Source organism: Bombina bombina, chromosome 3 (genome assembly GCF_027579735.1).
Source record: "Bombina bombina isolate aBomBom1 chromosome 3, aBomBom1.pri, whole genome shotgun sequence".
Classification (NCBI taxonomy): Eukaryota; Metazoa; Chordata; class Amphibia; order Anura; family Bombinatoridae; genus Bombina; species Bombina bombina.
In genome coordinates this window covers 12,213,088-12,234,657 of record NC_069501.1, presented here as the reverse complement: position 1 = coordinate 12,234,657, position 21,570 = coordinate 12,213,088, and the positions used below count along the sequence as shown (strand labels likewise).

General features: G+C 45.3%; 1 protein-coding gene across 1 annotated transcript in view; it reads right to left on the bottom strand.

Annotated features, from left to right (window-relative positions):
• Positions 1-21,570, bottom strand: part of MAB21L3 (mab-21 like 3) — a 176,481-nt gene that overhangs the window by 75,829 nt on the left and 79,082 nt on the right. The window contains exons 3-4 of the mRNA XM_053705720.1: positions 20,526-20,817; positions 3,059-3,240 (exon numbers count right to left, since the gene is read on the bottom strand). Coding sequence (XP_053561695.1) covers positions 3,059-3,240; positions 20,526-20,817 — 474 coding nt within the window. The remainder of the gene's footprint in view (positions 1-3,058; positions 3,241-20,525; positions 20,818-21,570) is intronic.

Here is a 21,570-nt window from a genome sequence, read left to right as displayed (position 1 = left end):
TCATAGCTGTGCCAGAACCCCGCTAGAGGCATGTCAGAGCTGTGCCAGAACCCCGCTAGTGGCATGTCAGAACTGTGCCAGAACCTCGCTAGCGGCATGTCAGAGCTGTGCCAGAACCCCGCTAGTGGCATGCCAGAGCTGTGCCAGAACCCCGCTAGAGGCATGTCAGAGCTGTGCCAGAGCAGTGCTAGAGGCATGTCAGAGCTGTGTCAGAACCCCACTAGAGGCATGTCAGAGCTGTGCCAGAATCCCAGTAGAGGCTTGTCAGAGCTGTGCCAGAGCAGTGCTAGAGGCTTGTCAGAGCTGTGCCAGAGCAGTGCTAGAGGCATGTCAGAGCTGTTCCAGAACCTCGCTAGAGGCATGTCAGAGCTGTGCCAGTACCTCGCTAGAGACATGTCAGAGCTGTGTCAGAACCTAACTAGTCATGTCGAAACTGTGCCAGAACCTCGCTAGAGGCATGTCAGAGCTGTGTCAGAACCTCACTAGTCATATCAAACCTGTGCCAGAACCTCACTAGAGGCATGTCAGAGCTGTGTCAGAACCTCGCTAGAGGCATGTCAGAGCTGTGCCAGAACCCCGCTAGAGGCATGTCAGAGAAGTGCTAGAGGCATGTTAGAGCTGTGCCAGAACCTTGCTAGAGGCATGTCAGAACTGTGCCAGAACCTCGCTAGAGGCATGTCAGAGAAGTGCTAGAGGCATGTCAGAGCTGTGCCAGAAACTCGCTAGAGGCATGTCAGAACTGTGCCAGAACCTCGCTAGAGGCATGTCAGAGCTGTGCCAGAACCTCGCTAGAGGCATGTCAGAACTGTGCCAGAACCTCGCTAGAGGCATGTCAGAACTGTGCCAGATCCCCGCTAGAGGCATGTCAGAACTGTACCAGAACCTGGCTAGAGGCATGTCAGAGCTGTGCCAGAACCTCGCTAGAGGCATGTCAGAGCTGTGCCAGAACCTCGCTAGAGGCATGTCAGAACTGTGCCAGAACCCCGCTAGAGGCATGTCAGAACTGTGCCAGAACCTCGCTAGAGGCATGTCAGAGCTGTGCCAGAACCCTGCTAGAGGCATGTCAGAACTGTGCCAGAACCTCGCTAGAGGCATGTCAGAGCTGTGCCAGAACCTTGCTAGAGGCATGTCAGAGCTGTGCCAGAACCTTGCTAGAGGCATGTCAGAACTGTGCCAGAACCTGACTAGAGGCATGTCAGAGCTGTGCCAGAACCTCGCTAGAGGCATGTCAGAGCTGTGCCAGAACCCCGCTAGAGGCATGTCAGACCTGTGCCAGAACCCCGCTAGAGGCATGTCAGAGCTGTGTCAGAACCTCGCTAGAGGCATGTCAGTGCTGTGCCAGAACCTCGCTAGAGGCATGTCAGAGCTGTGCCAGAACCCTGCTAGAGGCATGTCAGAGCTGTGCCAGAACCCTGCTAGAGGCATGTCAAAGCTGTGCCAGAACCCCGCTAGAGTCATGTCAGAGCTGTGCCAGAGCAGTGCTAGAGGCATGTCAGAGCTGTGCCAGAAACTCGCTAGAGGCATGTCAGAGCTGTGCCAGAGCAGTGCTAGAGGCATGTCAGAGCTGTGCCAGAGCAGTGCTAGAGGCATGTCAGAGCTGTGCCAGAACCCTGCTAGAGGCATGTCAGAGCTGTGCCAGAACCCTTCTAGAAGCATGTGTCAGGGTGACAGGAATCAGACTGAGGCGAGAAGTGCAAAAATAATCACACCTTTATTAATAGCAAAAATAATAAAAAGTCCACAAGTCAAATAAGCCAGGAATCAAAACCAGAGCTGGTAGTCAGACGAGCCGAGGTAAGAGCCAAAGCGAGTAGTCAGACGAGCCGAATCAAGAATAAGGAGAACAGCAAATTCAGGAACAAGCCAGGGATCAGGAACCAGGAGGGACGTCAGACAGCCAGGTAATACACTGGAACTCACAAACAGGTCTGAGACAACGCAAGGGCAAAGCATACTGAACAGAGGCCCTTTAAATAATAAGTGATGACAATTCTGAGACTGCAACCTGTCTCACACAGATGATGTACACCAGTCTGGCCATAAAAGTGCGTGCAGGAAATGAGCAGCATCACACACTATGCACCAGAGTCAGCAAGAAAGGTGAGTAAAATGGCTGCCAGGAGCACATGGCAAACAAAGCAGGGATAAAACCCTGACAGCATGTAAGAGCTGTGCCAGAACCCCGCTAGAGGCATGTCAGAGCTGTGCCAGAACCTCACTAGAGTCATGTCAGAGCTGTACCAGAACCCCGCTAGAGGCATGTCAGAGCTGTGTCAGAACCCCGCTAGAGGCATGTCAGAGCTGTGCCAAAACCCTGCTAGAGGCATGTCAGAGCTGTGCCAGAACCCCAGTAGAGGCTTGTCAGAGCTGTGCCAAAGCAGTGATAGAGGCTTGTCAGAGCTGTGCAAGGACCTCACTAGTTATGTGAAAACTGTGCCAAAACCTCGCTAGAGGCATGTCAGAGCTGTGCCAGGACCTCGCTAGAGGCATATCAGAGCTCTGCCAGAACCTCGCTAGAGTCATGTCAGAGCTGTATCAGAACCTCGCTAGAAGCATGTCAGAGCTGTGTCAGAACCTCGCTAGAGTCATGTCAGAGCTGTATCAGAACCTCGCTAGAGTCATGTCAGAGCTGTGTCAGGTCCTCGCTAGCGTCATGTCAGATCTGTGTCAAAACCTCGCTAGAGGCATTGCAGAGCTGTGTCAGAACCTTGCTAGAGTCATGTCAGAACTGTGCCAGAACCCCAATGGATGCATATCAGAACTGTGCCAGAACCTCGATGGATGCATGTCAGGACTGTGCCAGAACCTCGCTAGAGGCATGTCAAAACTGTGCCAGAACATCTCTAGGACTTTATCTTACACAGGTTGCTAGAGGCAGAGGTGCTAAGAGCCACATTGCAATAAAATGTGAGCCAGTACTACCAGACATAGAGGTAAGTACAGATCGGGTTACAAACTTTCATTGTGCTTGTGTCATGCCTCAGACCTACCCACCATATGCTGTGCTGGCCACATTACCCAAACCACACCCCTAAATGATTTTCCTCCCCCGAGGTACCTTAATACACCGAGCTCTTTCCTTGGATGGCCATCGTGCCAGGAATCGTGGCCATCGAGCTTTTCTGGGCCAGTAACCAGGAATCTCCACAGCTGGAACCAGCTCCACTTCCACCAGTTGTTCCGATGTCTCCACACTCACCCTTAACACAGGGCCCGAAGACTCAAGGACACTCACCTTATCTAAATGAGACAGGGAGCATATTCAGGTGAGGGTCATGTGAGGCACAGGCCTACACTCTCACAGTACAACACACTCAAAAAGTTCTACTCATTACCAACTTACAAAGAAAAAAATGGTTAAAGTCATATGCAGGGCGTGTAACACACAATATCGTCTATACAGTAGGTGGTTTATATTTAGCTTCATTTTAAGTAGATCAGAGCTATGAATAAGGCTACGGCCGAAACGCGTAAGCTTCTTTATTAGGAGTTTTATACCTATCCATGTTGATAGTGCTTTTTAATTTGACGGATTGAATAAAGCATTTAAATATTTTTTTGAGGGATTTTGGACTCTTTATTGAATGAGATCAATTGCTAATGCCTCAGTGTAACTCTCAAGTGGTGCTTGCTCAGTCACTGGAGCTGTATACGGTGTAGGGTGAGGAGCTGTATACGGTGCAGGGTGAGGAGCTGTATACGGTGCAGGGTGAGGAGCTGTATACGGTGCAGGGTGAGGAGCTGTATACGGTGCAGGGGGAGGAGCTGTATACGGTGCAGTGAGAGGAGCTGTATACGGTGCAGGGTGAGGAGCTGTATACGGTGCAGGGTGAGGAGCTGTATACGGTGCAGGGTGAGGAGCTGTATACGGTGCAGGGTGAGGAGCTGTATACGGTGCAGTGAGAGGAGCTGTATACGGTGCAGTGAGAGGAGCTGTATACGGTGCAGGGTGAGGAGCTGTATACGGTGCAGTGAGAGGAGCTGTATACGGTGCAGGGTGAGGAGCTGTATACGGTGCAGTGAGAGGAGCTGTATACGGTGCAGGGTGAGGAGCTGTATACGGTGCAGAGTGAGGAGCTGTATACGGTGCAGGGTGAGGAGCTGTATACGGTGCAGGGAGAGGAGCTGTATACGGTGCAGGGAGAGGAGCTGTATACGGTGCAGTGAGAGGAGCTGTATACGGTGCAGGGTGAGGAGCTGTATACGGTGCAGTGAGAGGAGCTGTATATGGTGCAGGGTGAGGAGCTGTATACGGTGCAGTGAGAGGAGCTGTATACGGTGCAGTGAGAGGAGCTGTATACGGTGCAGTGTGAGGAGCTGTATACGGTGCAGGGTGAGGAGCTGTATACGGTGCAGGGTGATGTGACAGAGCCTTCTGTCAGTACTGAAAGAGTTAACTTTGTTCAGCTTTAAGAAGCTATTTTCTAAAGACAAGGTTGCTAGCCTCAGCTATTGTGTACTGTAATTAAGTTTAGTGATAAACATTCACATTGTTTAGTCACATCCAGAGAGCAGACGCCCAAGTGATAAGAGGGGCTCAATTGTGTCTTGTGTTTAACTTGCTTATCTGCTTAAGTAATGTAATTCTATTGTGGCATGTCAAAGGGCGTTTTCCCTCTATCTAATGTACAATATTCTTTCAACCCCCCATCTGGGGTCAGACCTGCATAAATACTGAGCATATAGCCCTCAATAAAGTGCATTCTGTTTTAACCTTCAATGTGGAGCCTGGTCTCATGTTTGAGGGGGGAATTAGCTGGGTTGTGAGTTGCTGATCCCATATTCAGGACATCGTTCATCTGGTATTAACCCTTGGTATCCGGGATATACCGTAACAATTGGTGGCAAGCGACGGGATGATCCTTATCGCCCAGAAGAGCAACTGCACATCCAGACCTAATGGGAATACCATATGAAAGGCTAAAAAGAGCTACCCTTAAAGACCTGCTAGAACAACGGGGCCAACAAACCAGTAACCTCAGGAAGAGGGAGATTATTACAATACTGACCAAAATGGAAAGAGTACCAGGGACCGTAGGAACCAATGGGCTCAGCATATCAGACAGAACCCCCGAAGAAGCAAGCTTTGACCGGGCTGTCAAAATAAGACTGGCACATTATGGCCCCAACCCATCTGCGGAAATTATCGACTGGGTCATAGCAGCTGAGCAAAAGTAAATTTTGCAGCTTTTAAAAACTTCCTGGAAACAGAAGGAGAGATTGACGGGTAACTTGCGGATTTTGAGAGGCAATGTGCACTACACCAGGTACCCACAGAGGACTGGGTCACGATATTATCCGGGAAATTATCCGGCCGGGCCAGTGAGGCTTTTCGGGCCATTCCAGATGAGGAAGTCGGGGATTATAATACTGTAAAAGAGGCTCTGCTCTCCAGGTATGCGGTTACACCAGAGGCATACCGGAGGCGGTTCAGAGACACTGTTAAATTAGCCGGTGATTCCTACGTTGAGTGGGCATGTAAGGTGCACCGCACAGCATCTTACTGGATGGCGGGGTGCCAAGCCGTATCTGGGGAAGAGGTGCTGCAGCTATTCCTGTTGGAACATTGCTTTGACAAGTTATCAGCAGGAGTTAGAGAGTGGGTTCGGGACCGTAAACCCTCCACCCTGCATGAAGCAGCTCGCCTGGCAGATGAGTATACAGATGCCCGCAAACTGGACACTGCTACCACTAAGCCCCCTGCCAGAGTGGAGTACAGACCCACAGTCACCCCAGCAGCTACCAGTTACCAACCCCCAGCGCACCGCTCTACCACACGGCCTCCAGCCACGAACTACCCTCAGAGAGCCCGGTTCAATTCACGGGGCTACTCACAGCCTATTCGGTGCTTTGGATGTAAGCAACTTGGGCACAAAAGACCAGAGTGTCCCCTAAATGCAGCGAACCAAGCACAGTCCTGGAGAAGACCTGCCGGCGGAATCCCACGTAACCCTCAGCCTGCGGCCCACTGCGTAGAGGTGGAAGAATGCTGGGGCATCCTACATGAAGCAGACCTTGTGCAAGCTGCCCGCCGGAATAACGGGCAACAGGTTAAAGTGAATGGGAAGGAGGTCAGTGGTCTATGGGATACTGGTGCTACCACGACCTTGCTTCAAAAGAACTTGGTGTCTGAGAAACAGCACACTGGAGACACTGTGACTGTGAGGGTAGCAGGGGGCGCTGTGTTCCGCCTACCTGTTGCCAGGGTGCATTTGGATTGGGGAGTGGGCGCTAGACCTGTGAATGTGGGGGTCATGAAGGATTTACCAGCTGATGTTCTCCTTGGAAATGACTTGGCCCCCCTTGTTTCTGCCTACACTCCTATGGGTCCCGCTGATGTTAACCCTAAGACTACCCGTGCCCAGATCCGTGCAGCAGAGACTGACCCACCTGCTGCTAAGCCCCAGGACGCTGAGCTCAGTAAATCTCTATCCGCTATTGATACGTGGAAGTCCCGTTACAATGCGCTGATGAAGGAGAAGAGTCAAGTAGAGGATGAAATGGTCACGATAAACAATCACGTAACAGTGCTAGCGGGAGAGAAGAGGAGCGCAGAGGAAAAAGCACGTTTGGAACGGGAATCTCTGCTAGACAAGCTGCACCGGCAGACCGCAGAAAACACCAGCTTGAGAGTGGAACATGAAACATTAAAGACAAACTTAGCGACACTGGAGGAGAAGCTGGCGCTGGCTCATAGTGAGGTGCAGCAACTCAAGGGCACCCTATGTCAGTATGAAGGGATTGTGGATACCTATAAAGAGCAGGTACAAAAACCACGTAAAGAAGCCGATGATATTTTGAAGGACTGTTTAGCCCTAGTCTGGGCACTGAAGAAGTTGAACCCTTATTTATACGGACAGGGATTCTCTCTCATAACGGGAATACAGATGGATTGTCCCAGCAAACTGACATGCCTACCACCTCCTAGTCCGGTCATCCACAGGTTGACCCTCCAAAGGGTCAAGCCGGGTCTGCCGGAGTGTTCCACTAGGAGGGAGCTATGTGACAGACCCTTCTGTTAGTACTGAAAGAGTTAACTTTGTTCAGCTTTAAGAAGCTATTTTCTAAAGACAAGGTTGCTAGCCTCAGCTATTGTGTACTGTAATTAAGTTTAGTGATAAACATTCACATTGTTTAATCACATCCAGAGAGCAGACGCCCAAGTGATAAGAAGGGCTCAATTGTGTCTTGTGTTTAACTTGCTTATCTGCTTAAGTAATGTAATTCTATTGTGGCATGTCAAAGGGCATTTTCCCTCTATCTAATGTACAATATTCTTTCAACCCCCCATCTGGGGTCAGACCTGCATAAATACTGGGCATATAGCCTTCAATAAAGTGCATTCTGTTTTAACCTTCAATGTGGAGCCTGGTCTCATGTTTGAGGGGGGAATAAGCTGGTTTGTGAGTTGCTGATCCCATATTCAGGACATTGTTCATCTGGTATTAACCCCTGGTATCCGGGATATACCGTAACATGCCCTTTTCAGGGCAATGGGTAGTTTAGGGTTTTTAGTGTTAGGTTATTTTATTTGGGGGGGGGGTTGGTGAGTGTGGTGTTTTACTGTTGGGGGGTTGTGTATTTTTTGGAAAAAGAGCTGATTATCTTGGGGAATGCCCTGCAAAAAGCCCTTTTAAGGGCTACTGGTAGTTTATTAGATTAGGGGGTGTTTTTATTTTGGGGGGTAATTTTCATAGGGATTAGGTATAATTTTTGTAAAATTTGGTAATTTTCTTTATTATTTTCTGTAATCTTATATTTTTTTATTTTCTGTAATTGTAGCTTAAAGGGCACTCTATTTCAGAATTTTGATTAGACTGTCCCTTTAATTTATACTTAGTTTATTCATATTTTTAAAGTAATGTTAGTTTTTTTTAAATTTAATAGTAACTTTTGTATTTGGTTAATTAGGTAATTTGGGTTCATTTAGGGGGTGTTAGGTTAGCGGGGGTTAGGTTAGGGGGGGTTAGGTTAGGGGTTAGGTTTATTGCATTTTGGGCTATGGCAGTTTAGGGGTTAATACTTGAATAGGTTCATTGCATTGTGGGCTATGGTGGTTTAGGGGTTAATACTTGAATAGGTTTATTGCGTTGTGAGTTAATGGCGGATTAAGGGTTAATAGTTTTAATAGGTAGTTTGTGATGTTGGGGTTAGTGGATTTAGGGTTTAATAATTGAGTTATTACTTGCGGTGTTATTTTGATGGCGGATATAGGGGTTAATAGTTTAATTAGGCTTATTGCATTGTGGGCGGTTGTCGGTCTAGGTGTTAATACATTTATTATTAGTAGTGAGAGGGGGGGATTGCAGATATAGGGATTTTTACATGTCAGGCTTATTTTTGGGAGGCGTGTTAGACTTTTACGGGAGATTTGTTATTTTCTTTACTTTTCTTAGCTAAAGTGCCGTAAGTCACTGGCGACTCCAGAAATTTGTATTTACGCTCATTTCTGGACATCGCTATTTTATCAGACTTACTGCACTTTATGAACTGCCGGCGGGGTTTATGTAAAACCCTGATGTGCAATGTGAAATTACGGGTGGCGCAGGTTGCAGCGCTTGTGCTGAAGCCTGCGCCGTATATGTAATTGGGCCCTAGAAATCTTCCTGAAATCTTTAGTAGCTTCAACATAATATTTCAAAGCTCTTACAACATCCAGAGAATGTAAGGATCTTTCCAAAGACAATCCAAAGACAATCTTTCCAAAGAATTGTTAGGAATAGGACACAGAGGGAACTATTTCCCTATTAATGTTGTTAGATGTCACAACCTTAGGTAGAAATTTAAATGAAGTCCGCAAAACTGCCTTACCCTGATGGAAAATCAGAAAAGGAAACTCACAAGAAAGAGCAGATAATTCGGAAACTCTTCTAGCAGAAGAGATGGCCAAAAGGAATAACACTTTCCAAGAAAGTAGTTTAATGTCCAAAGAATGCATAGGCTAAAAAGGAGAAGCCTGTAGAGCCTTCAAAACCAAATTAAGACTCCAAGGAGGAGAGATTTATTTAATGACAGGCTTAATACGAACCAAAGCCTGTACAAAACAGTGAATATCAGGAAGCATAGCAATCTTTCTGTGAAATAAAACAGAAAGAGCAGAGATGTGTCCCTTCAAGGAAATTGCAGACAAACCTTTATCCAAACCATCCTGAAGAAACTGTAAAATTCTAGAAATTCTAAAAGAATACCAAGAGAATTTATGAGAAGAACACCATGAAATATAAATCTTCCAAACTCAATAATAAATCTTCCTAGAGACAGATTTACGAGCCTGTAACATAGTATCAATCACTGAGTCAGAGAAACCTCTATGACTAAGCACTAAGCGTTCAATTTACATATCATCAAATTAAATGATTTGAGATCCTGATGGAAAAACGGCCCTTGAGACAGAGGGTCTGGTCTTAAAGCAAGTGGCAAAGGTTGGCAACTGGACATCCGGACAAGATCCGCATACCAGAACCTGTGAAGCAATGCTGGTGCTACCAGAAACAAAAACGAACCTTCCATGGAGATCACTCTTGGAAGAAGGACTAGAGACGGGAAGATATAAGCAGGTTGGTAAAACCAAGGAACTGCTAACACATCCTCCGACTCTGCCTGAGGATCCCTGGACCTGGACAGGTACCTGGGAAGTTTCTTGTTTAGATGTGAAGCCAGCAGATCTATTTCTGGAAGACCCTACATCTGAACAATCTGAAAAAACACATCTGGATGGAGAGACCACTCCCCCGGATGTAAAGTATGACCGCTGAGATAATCCGCCTCCCAATTGTCTACACCTTTTATATGTACCGCAGAAATTAGACTAGAGCTGGATTCTGCCCAAGAAAGTATCCAAGATACTTCTTTCATAGCTAGGGGACTGTGAGTCCCACCCTGATGATTGACATATGCCACAGTTGTGATATTGTCTGTCTGAAAACAAATGAACGGTTCTCTCTTCAACAAAGGCCAAACCTGAAGAGCCCCGAAAATAGAGTTCTAAAATATTGATTGGTAACCTCGCCTCTTGAGATTTCCAAACCCCTTGTGCTGTCAGAGATCCCCAGACAGCTCCCCAACCAGACAGACTTCCATCTGTTGTGATCACAGTCCAGGTTGGACGAACAAAAGAGGCCCCTTGAACTATACGATGGTGATCTAACCACCAAGTCAAAAAGCGTCCAACATTGGCATTTAAGGATAATAATTGTGATATCTTTGTATAATCCCTGCACCATTGATTTAGCATACAAAGCTGGAGAGGTCTTATATGAAAACGAGCAAAGGGGATTGTGTCCGATGCTGCGGTCATGAGACCTACAACTTCCATGCACATAGCTACTGAAGGGAATGATTGAGACTGAAGGTTCCAACAAGCTGAAACCAATTTTATTTGTCTCTTGTCTGTTAGAGACAGAGTCATGGACACTGAATCTATTTGGAAACCTAAAAAGGTGACCCTTGTCTGAGGATTCAAGGAACTATTTGGTAAATTGATCCTCCAACCATGTCTTTGAAGAAACAACACTAGTTGATTCGTGTGATATTCGGCAGAATGTAAAGACTGAGCTAGTACCAAGATATCATCCAAATAAGGAACACTGCAATACCCTGTTCTCTGATTACAGAGAGTAGGGCACCAAGAACCTTTGAAAAAATCCTTGGAGCTGTCACTAGGCCAAATGGAAGAGCGACAAATTGGTAATGCTTGTCTTGAAAAGAGAATCTCAGAAACCGATAGTGGTCTGGATGAATCAGAATATGAAGATAAGCATCCTGTAAGTCTATTGTGGACATATAATGACCTTGCTGAACAAAAGGCAGAATAATCCTTATAGTCACCATCTTGAAAGTTGGCACTCTTACAAAACGATTCAAAATTTTCAGATCCAGAACTGGCCTGAATAAATTTTCTTTCTTTGGGACAATGAACAGATTTGAAAAAAACCCCAGACCCTGTTCCTGGAACGGAACTGGTATGATTACCCCAGAAAGCTCTAGATCAGAAAAACCTGAGCCTTCACTGGATTTGCTGGGACATGTGAGAGAAAAAATATTCTCACAGGAGGTCTTACTCTGAATCCTATTCGATACCCTTGAAAGACAATACTCTGAATCCATTGATTTTGGACAGAATCTGCCCAAATGGCTTGGAAAAATTTTAATCTACTCCCCCCCCCCCACCAGCTGAGCTGGAATGAGGGACGCACCTTCATGCAGACTTGGGGGCTGGCTTTGGTTTCTTAAATGGCTTGGATTTATTCCAACTTGAAGAAGGTTTCCAATTGGAACCAGATTCTTTGGAGAAAGGATTGGCTTTCTGTTCCTTATTCTGTCTTTCCAACTAAAAAGTTGATGCAGCTGCAACATCAGCCATAAAAATGGCAGGCCTGAGAAGATAGCCAGAATATAAATAAGCTTTCCTTGGATAAGATTCAAGTTTCATATCTAAAGGGTCCTTAAAGGAAGTACTATCTTCCATAGGGATAGTAGTACGTTTGGCAAAAGTAGAAATAGCCCCATCAACTTTGGGGATTTTTTCCCAAAACTCCAATCTAACTGCTGGCAAAGGATACAATTTTTTAAACCTTGAAGAAGGAATAAAAGAAGTACCAGGCCTATTCCATTCCTTAGAAATCATATCAGAAATAGCATCAGGAACGGCAAAAACCTCTGGAGTAACCACAGGAGGTTTATAAACAGAATTTAAACATTTACTAGTTTTAGTATCAAGATGACTAGTTTCCTCAATATCCAAAGTAATCAACACCTCTTAACAAAGAACAAATATACTCCATCTTAAAAAGATAAGAAGATTTGTCAGTGTCAATATCTGAGGTAGATCTTCTGAATCAGATAGATCCTCATCAGAGGAGGATAATTCAGTATGTTGTCGGTCATTTGAAATTTCATCAACTTTATGAGAAGTTTTAAAAGACCTTTTACGTTTATTAGAAGGCGGAATAGCAGACAAAGCCTTCTGAATCGCATCAGCAATAAAATCTTTTATATTCACATGGATATCATGTACATTAGATGTTGAAGGAACAACAGGCATTGTACTAGTACTGATGGATACATTCTCTGCATGTAAAAGCTTATCATGACAACTATTACATACCACAGCTGGAGATATAATCTCCGCTAATTTACAACAGATACACTTATCTTTGGTAGAACTGTTATCAGGCAGCAGGAATCCAGCAGTGGTTTCTGAGACAGGATCAGATTGAGACATCTTGCAAATGTAAGAGAAAAAACAACATAAAGCAAAATGATCAATTTCCTTATATGGCAGTTTCAGGAAAGGGAAAAAAATGCAAACAGCATAGCCCTCTGAGCATAAAAAAGGCAAGGCGCATATAGGAAGTGGGGTTTAAATTAATAAATTATTTGGGGCCAAGTATGAAGCACAACGCAAAATTATTTTATTTTTTTACGCTAACAACATCTGGAAATGACGCAACTCGCGTCATGGCAGACGCAACCTGGCGTCTACTAAGACACCAGAAATGACTAATTTGCATCAACGAACGTACCTTCACGCTAAAAAAATTCTAGCACCAAGAATGACGCAATAAATATCAGCATTGTGCGGCCTCGCTAGCCTAATTTTGCCTGTGAAAATTAATGAAAACAGTCAATTTCGAAGAAAAGACTATACCCCAGGTAAGAAAAAAATAACCTCCTAAATATGTTTTTCCCAATTTTAAAACTGATAGTCTGCAAAAGGAAAACATAATTTATGCTTACCTGATAAATGTATTTCTCTTGTGGTGTATCCAGTCCACGGATCATCCATTACTTGTGGAATATTCTCCTCCCCAACAGGGAGCTGCAAGAGGATCACCCACAGAAGAGCTGTCTATATAGCTCCTTCCACAACTGCCACTCCCCAGTCATTCGACCGAAGACAAGCAAGAGAAAGGAGAAACTATAGGGTGCAGTGGTGACTGTAGTTTAAAAATAAAAAGCACCTGCCTTGAAATGACAGGGCGGGCCGTGGACTGGATACACCACAAGAGAAATAAATTTATCAGGTAAGCATAAATTATGTTTTCTCTTGTAAGGTGTATCCAGTCCACGGATCATCCATTACTTGTGGGATACCAATACCAAAGCTATAGGACACGGATGAAGGGAGGGACAAGGCAGGCGCTTAAACGGAAGGCACCACTGCCTGTAAGACCTTTCTCCCAAAAAATAGCCTCCGAAGAAGCAAAAGTATCAAATTTGTAGAATTTAGAAAAAGTATGAAGCGAAGACCAAGTCGCCGCCTTACAAATCTGTTCAACAGAAGCCTCATTCTTAAAAGCCCATGTGGAAGCTACCGCTCTAGTAGAATGAGCCGTAATTCTTTCAGGAGGCTGCTGGCCAGCAGTCTCATAAGCTAAGCGGATTATACTTCTTAGCCAAAAAGAGAGAGAAGTTGCCGAAGCCTTTTGGCCTCTCCTCTGTCCAGAGTAGACAACAAACAATGCAGATGTTTGACGAAAATCTTTAGTAGCTTGTAAATAAAACTTTAAAGCACGAACCACGTCAAGATTGTGTAACAGACAGTGACGGAACAACAATCTCCTTATTGATATTCTTATTAGATACCACCTTAGGTAGAAAACCAGGTTTGGTACATAACACTACCTTATCTGCATGGCAAATGAGATAAGGGGAATCACATTGTAAAGCATATAACTCTGAAACTCTTCGAGCTGAGGAGATAGCTACTAAAAACAGAACTTTCCAAGATAAGAGCTTAATATCTATGGAATGCAAAGGTTCAAACGGAACCCCTTGAAGAACTTTAAGAACTAAATTTAAACTCCATGGTGGAGCAACAGGTTTAAACACAGGCTTGATTCTAACCAGAGCCTGACAAAACGCCTGAACATCTGGAACCTCAGCCAGACGTTTGTGCAAAAGGATAGACAGAGCAGAAATCTGTCCCTTTAAGGAACTAGCTGATAAGCCCTTCTCCAATCCTTCTTGGAGAAAGGATAATATCCTAGGAATCCTGACTTTACTCCATGAGTAACCCTTGGATTCACACCAATGAAGATATTTACACCATATCTTATGGTAGATTTTCCTGGTGACAGGCTTTCGTGCCTGTATTAAGGTATCAATGACCGACTCGGAGAAACCACGCTTTGACAAAATCAAGCGTTCAATCTCCAAGCAGTCAGACGCAGATAAATCAGATTTGGATGGTTGAAAGGACCCTGAAGTAGAAGGTCCTGTCTCAGCGGCTGAGTCCATGGTGGAAAGGATGACATGTCCACCAGATCTGCATACCAAGTCCTGCGTGGCCACGCAGGTGCTATCAAAATCACTGAAGCTCTCTTCTGCTTGATCTTGGCAATCAGACGAGGGATCAGAGGAAACGGTGGAAACACATAAGCCAGGTTGAAGGACCAAGGCGCTGCTAGAGCATCTATCAGTGCTGCCTTGGGATCCCTGGACCTGGATCTGTAACAAGGAAGCTTGGCGTTCTGACGAGACGCCATGAGATCCAGTTCTGGTTTGCTCCAAAGTTGAATCAACTGTGCCAACACTTCCGGATGGAGCTCCCACTCCCCCGGATGAAAAGTTTGTCGACTCCGCCTCCCAGTTCTCTACTCCTGGGATATGGATAGCTGATAGATGGCAAGAGTGAATCTCTGCCCATAGAATTATCTTTGAAACCTCCAACATTGCTAGGGAACTCCTTGTTGCCCCTTGATGGTTGATGTAAGCTACAGTCGTGATGTTGTCCGACTGACATCTGATGAACCTGACCGCAGCTAGCTGAGGCCAAGCCTGAAGAGCATTGAATATCGCTCTTAGTTCCAGAATGTTTATCGGAAGGAGTGCCTCCTCCTGAGTCCACGATCCCTGAGCCTTCAGGGAGTTCCAGACTGCACCCCAGCCCAGAAGGCTGGAATCTGTTGTAACTATTGTCCAATCTGGCCTGCGGAAGGTCATACCTTTGGACAGATGGACCCGAGATAGCCACCAGAGAAGAGAATCCCTGGTCTCTTGATCCATATTTAGTAGAGGGGACAAATCTGTGTAATCCCCATTCCACTGACCGAGCATGCAGAGTTGCAGCGGTCTGAGATGTAGGTGGGCAAATGGCACTATGTCCATTGCCGCTACCATTAAGCCAATTACTTCCATACACTGAGCCACTGAAGGGCGAGAAGTAGAATAAAGAACACGGCAGGAATTTAGAAGTTTTGACAACCTGGCCTCTGTCAGGTAAATCTTCATTTCTACAGAATCTATCAGAGTTCCCAGGAAGGAAACTCTTGTGAGAGGGGACAGAGAACTATTTTCTTTGTTCACTTTCCACCCATGAGACCTCAGAAATGCCAGAACAATGTCCGTATGTGACTTGGCAATTTGAAAATTTGACGCCTGTATCAGAATGTCGTCTAGGTAAGGGGCTACTGCTATACCCCGCGGCCTTAGGACCGCCAGAAGTGACCCCAGAACCTTTGTAAAGATTCTTGGTGCCGTAGCTAACCGAAGGGAAGAGCTACAAACTGGTAATGCCTGTCTAGGAAGGCGAACCTGAGAAACCGATGATGATCTCTGTGTATCGGAATGTGAAGATAAGCATCCTTTAAGTCCATGGTAGTCATATATTGACCCTCCTAGATCATAGGTAGGATGGTTCGAATAGTCTCCATTTTGAAGGATGGGACCCTGAGAAATTTGTTTAGGCTTTTGAGATCTAAGATTGGTCTGAAGGTCCCCTCTTTCTTGGGAACCACAAACAGATTTGAATAGAATCCTTGCCCCTGTTCCTCCCTTGGAACTGGGTGGATCACTCCCATAACTAGGAGGTCTTGAACACAATGTAAGAATGCCTCTCTCTTTATCTGGTTTGCAGATAATTGTGAGAGGTGAAATCTTCCTTTTGGGGAAGAAGCTTTGAAGTCCAGAAGATACCCCTGGGACACAATTTCCAACACCCAGGGATCCTGGACATCTCTTGCCCAAGCCTGGGCGAAGAGAGAAAGTCTGCCCCCTACTAGATCCGTTACCGGATCAGGGGCTAATCCTTCATGCTGTCTTAGAGGCAGCAGCAGGCTTTTTGGCCTGCCTTCCTTTGTTCCAAGCCTGGTTAGGTCTCCAGACCAGCTTGGACTGGGCAAAATTTCTCTCTTGTTTAGTATTAGAGGAAGTTGATGCTGCGCCAGTCTTGAAGTTTCGAAAGGCATGAAAATTAGTCTGTTTGGTCCTTAATTTGTTGGACCTATCCTGAGGAAGGGCGTGAGCTTTTCCTCCAGTAATATCAGAAATGATCTCCTTCAGTCCGGGCCCGAACAGGGTCTGTCCCTTGAAGGGAATATTGAGAAGCTTAGACTTTGAAGTAACGTCAGCTGACCAGGATTTAAGCCATAACGCCCTACGCGCTTGAATAGCAAAACCTGAGTTCTTAGCCGTTAGTTTGGTTAAATGAACAACGGCGTCAGAAACAAATGAATTGGCTAGCTTAAGAGCTTTAAGTTTGTCAAGTATATCATCCAATGGGGTTTCTACCTGTAGAGCCTCTTCCAGAGACTCAAACCAGAAGGCCGCAGCAGCAGTGACAGGGGCAATGCATGCAAGAGGCTGGAGAATAAAACCCTGTTGAATAAACATTTTCTTAAGGTAACCCTCTAACTTTTTATCCATTGGATCTAGGAAAGCACAACTGTCCTCGACTGGGATAGTTGTACACTTCACTAGGGTAGAGACTGCTCCCTCCACCTTAGGGACCGTTTGCCATAAGTCCAGTGTAGCGGCATCTATGGGAAACATCTTTTTAAAAACAGGAGGGGGAGAGAACGGTACACCTGGTCTATCCCATTCCTTAGTAATAATTTCTGAAAACCTCTTAGGTATTGGAAAAACATCAGTGTAAACAGGCACTGCATAGTATTTATCCAATCTACACAATTTGTCTGGTGTAATGGTGTCACAGTCATTCAGAGCAGCTAAAACCTCCCTGAGCAACACGCAGAGGTGTTCAAGCTTAAATTTAAATGTAGACATATCAGAATCAGGTTGAATTATCTTCCCTGAGTCAGAAAGATCACCCACAGATAGAAGCTCTCCTTCCTCAGCTTCTGCATATTGTGAGGGAATATCAGACATAGCTACTAAAGTGTCAGAGTGCTCTGTATTTTTCCTAGTCCCAGAGCTGTCTCACTTTCCTTGTAACCCTGGTAGTTTGGACAATACCGCTGTAAGGGTATGATCCATAACTGCCGCCATGTCTTGAAAGGTAAACGCTATGGGCGCGCTAGATGTACTTGGCGCCTCTAGAGCGGGCGTCCCTTGAGCGGAAGTCATAGGTTCTGACACGTGGGGAGAGTTAGTCGGCATAACTTCCCCCTTGTCAGTTTCCTCTGGTGATAAATCTTTTAAAGCCAGAATATGATCTTTATAGCTTATAGTAAAATCAGTGCATTTGGTACACATTCTAAGAGGGGGTTCCACAATGGCTTCTAAACATAATGAACAATGAGATTTCTCTATGTCAGACATGTTTAAACAGGCTAGTAATGAGACCAGCAAGCTTGTAAAACACTTTAATAACTGTGAACAAGCAAAAAATAAAAACGGTACTGTGCCTTTAAGAGAAAAAAACAATCACAGAAACTGCAAAACAGTGAAAAAAGCAGTACATTTTATGAAATTTTTACAGTGTGTATAATAGACTTAAATAGCATTGCACCCACTTGCAAATGGATGATTAACCCCTTAGTTTCAAAACCGGATCAAAAAAACGATATAAACGTTTTTAAACAGTCACAACCAACTGCCACAGCTCTGCTGTGACCCTAACTGCCCATACAATGACTTTGGAAGGTACAAAAACCCTTTAGAGAGGTCCTGTATGTTCAGTGGACTCCTTCAGGGAAGCTGGAAGTCTCAAGCTGCAAAAACTACTGCACGATTTAGGCCTGAAATTAGGCCCCTCCCAACCTGTACTCACAGTGAGAGGGCCATAAAAAACTATCCCTAGGCAAAATCTAGTCAGCCATGTGGGTCCCAGAATAAAGTTTTATCACCATTTGTAATAAACGTTTATATACATCAAGCAAACGTTATATCTATTCAGTAATGAGAGTAAATAACAAAAATATTACCCTTTACAGCAAGCATGATACCAGTCATTATTAAATCACTGTAATCAGGCTTACCTTAAATAAATCAGGTACTGTCAGCATTTTCTAGCTTATCCTCTCTCTAGAATTTTTTTTAACTGCACATACCTCAGAGCAGGAGACCCTGCACGCCATTCCCCCAGCTGAAGTTACTCATCTCTTCAGTTATGTGTGAGAACAGCAGTGGATCTTAGTTACAAACTGCTAAGATCATCAAAAACCTCAGGCAGACTCTTCTTCAACTTTCTACCTGAGGCTAAAATAGTACAACTCCGGTACCATTTGAAAATAATAAACTTTTGATTGAAGATAAACTACATTAATGCACCACATCTCTCTAGCAACTACCCATGTCGAAACCTGCAAGAGAATGACTGGGGAATGGCAGTTGGGGGAGGAGCTATATAGACAGCTCTGCTGTGGGTGATCCTCTTGCAGCTCCCTGTTGGGGAGGAGAATATCCCACAAGTAATGTATGATCCGTGTACTGGATACACCTTACAAGAGAAATATACATAAACCTGACTCATGGCAAATATAAGTATAATACATATATTTAAAACTTTATATTAATACATAAAGTGCCAGACCATAGCTGAGAGTGTCTGAAAAGTAATGAAAACATACTTACCGAAAGACACCCATCCACATATAGCAGATAGCCAAACCAGCAGTGGCGTCACTAGGGGGGTGCAGGCCGCACCCGGGTGACACCCTCCAGGGGGTGACACCACCAAAAAAAAAAAAAATTAAATTTTTATTGAAATTCAAAGAAATACAATGTAGAGATGCATATATTTTTTATTAGAGGGGCCAGCATTTGTGAACATATGTGGGACTGGGGAAGTTGTAGACACTTCATTTTTTTGCCCCTTGAGCCAGCGCTGCAATTTCCACAAATAGTTTTCCCGGCTGCTTTTGCTTGTTTGTACTTTGCTCCTCCCCTGCCCAATATCACTATGAATGTTGTGGGAATGCCGTGGGGCTTGCAAAGTTGCGTTGCTAGCCTAAACCTGCCTGCCTATCTGCTCACTGCTCAGTGACGTGTGGAGCAGTGGAGTCACTCACTGCTGTGCTGTCTCTCTAAACGGGAACTGGGAAATCATGAGGGGGATGCCTGGCACCTGAACGCATGACTGTCTGACACTGTCTCTAAAGTGAAGGAGCCACGTATGATGCCCACCAGACCGGTACGGTTACGGTTCACTAAGTGCACACTGAAGAGGTAGGAAGGGAGGGCGGAAGGGAGGGCGGACGGGGGGTCTGGGGGTGGGCAGAGAGCAGAGGTTCTTGGCCATAAAAAGCGGTAGGCACAAGGCCCAGGGCTGTGCACTGACAGACTTGGAACAGAGTCAGAGAGCAGAATTTTCATAGTTTGCGCGCCTAAGCCTTTAGTGATTTATTTTTAGAGTGCTCTGTTTATCTTTCATTTGATGCTCTGCTGAGCCAGGGAGCAGCTCTAGGCATGAGTTTTATAATTAATGCAGTGCAGTTTAAATATTTTGTATGTGTGTGTGTCTGAGTTTTTGTGTGTGTGTGTGTCAGTGCTTTTGTGTGTGTGTGTGTGTCTGAGTGTTTTTGTGTGTGTGTGTGTCTGAGTGCTTTTGTGTGTGTCTGAGTGTTTCTGTGGGTGTGCCTGTGTTTTTGTGTGTGTGTCTAAGTGTTTGTGTGTGTGCCTGAGTGTTTTTGTGTGCGTGTCTGAATGTTTTTGTGTGTGTGTCTGAGTGTTTTTGTGTGTGTGTGTGTGTTTGTGTGTGTGTCTGAGTGTTTTTGTGTGTGTGTCTGAGTATGTTTCTGAGTGTTTCTGTGTGTGTGCCTGAGTGTTTTTGTGTGCGTGTCTGAATGTTTTTGTGTGTGTGTGTGTTTGTGTGTGTGTCTGAGTGTTTTTGTGTGTGTGTCTGAGTATGTTTCTGAGTGTTTCTGTGTGTGTGTGCCTGGGTGTTTTTGTGTGCGTGTCTGAATGTTTTTGTGTGTGTGTGTTTGTGTGTGTGTCTGAGTGTTTTTGTGTGTGTGTCTGAGTATGTTTCTGAGTGTTTGTGTGTGCATCTGAGTGTGTTTTTAAGTGTGTCTGAGTGTTTGTATGTGTGTGTGTGCCTGTGTTTTTGTGTTTGTGTGTGTCTGCTTTCTGGAGGGAGGGGGGGTGACACCATAACTTACCGCACGGGGTGACACCAACCTTAGTGACGCCACTGCCTGCAGTCCTCTCCAAGTACAAAAGTAACAGAGGTTTCCGTTTCAGTAACAAAACAGGCAAACTCAGCACTCACCCTTTAGGGCCTTAACCCTTAGTTTTGTTCCAGCCTATGAATTGCCCTGTACTATCTGTAGTCTTGTTGTAGGACTTCAGTGAGGACAACAGCTCAGGTATATTATCATCAGTGAAGGTTGCGCTTTACTTACCAGACAGGCTGCAGAAAGGGATAGCGTTGTGCAGAAGTTTCTGAAAGACGCTGATCACTCGGGCTGGTACAAGGTCCCCCTGGATATTAACGTCACTCTCATGCCAATGACAAGTGCCCTTCTTGAACTGCTCTATCTCCAGCCACTGGTGAAGCTTCTCAGGTCCCATGACAGGTGTCATCAGTCGGACACCACTTGGGGTATAATAACGCCAACGGCGAGACTTCCGCTGCTTAAACCCGCTCAGACCCCACAGGGGGACAGTGACCAAGAACTGTGAAGGGGACAAAACCTATTGGAAATAAGAGGAAGAATAAATAGCAAATACTCCACTGAAGATGAAACTGTGAGAGGAAAATATAAATGGAAGTTAATTTCCCCACCCATGAAATCTGTTAGTATCCTCCAAAGCATTACAGATAGAACACACAGCATTACAGACAGGACACACAGTATTACAGACAGGACACACACAGCACTACAGATAGAACACACCATTACAGACAGGACACACAGGATTACAGACAGGACACACAACATCACAGGCAGGGCACACAGCATCACAGACAGGGCACACACAGCATTACAGACAGGGCACACACAGCATTACAGACAGGACACACAGTATTACAGACAGGACACACACAGCATTACAGATAGAACACACCATTACAGACAGGACACACAGTATTACAGACAGGACACACACAGCATTACAGATAGAACACACCATTACAGACAGGACACACAGGATTACAGACAGGACACACAACATCACAGACAGGGCACACAGCATCACAGACAAGGCACACACAGCATTACAGACAGGGCACACACAGCATTACAGACAGGGCACACAGCATCACAGACAGGGCACACAGCATCACAGACAAGGCACACACAGCATTACAGACAGGGCACACACAGCATTACAGACAGGGCACACAGCATCACAGACAGGGCACACAGCATCACAGACATGGCACACAGCATCACAGACAGGGCACACACAGCATTACAGACAGGGCACACACAGCATTACAGA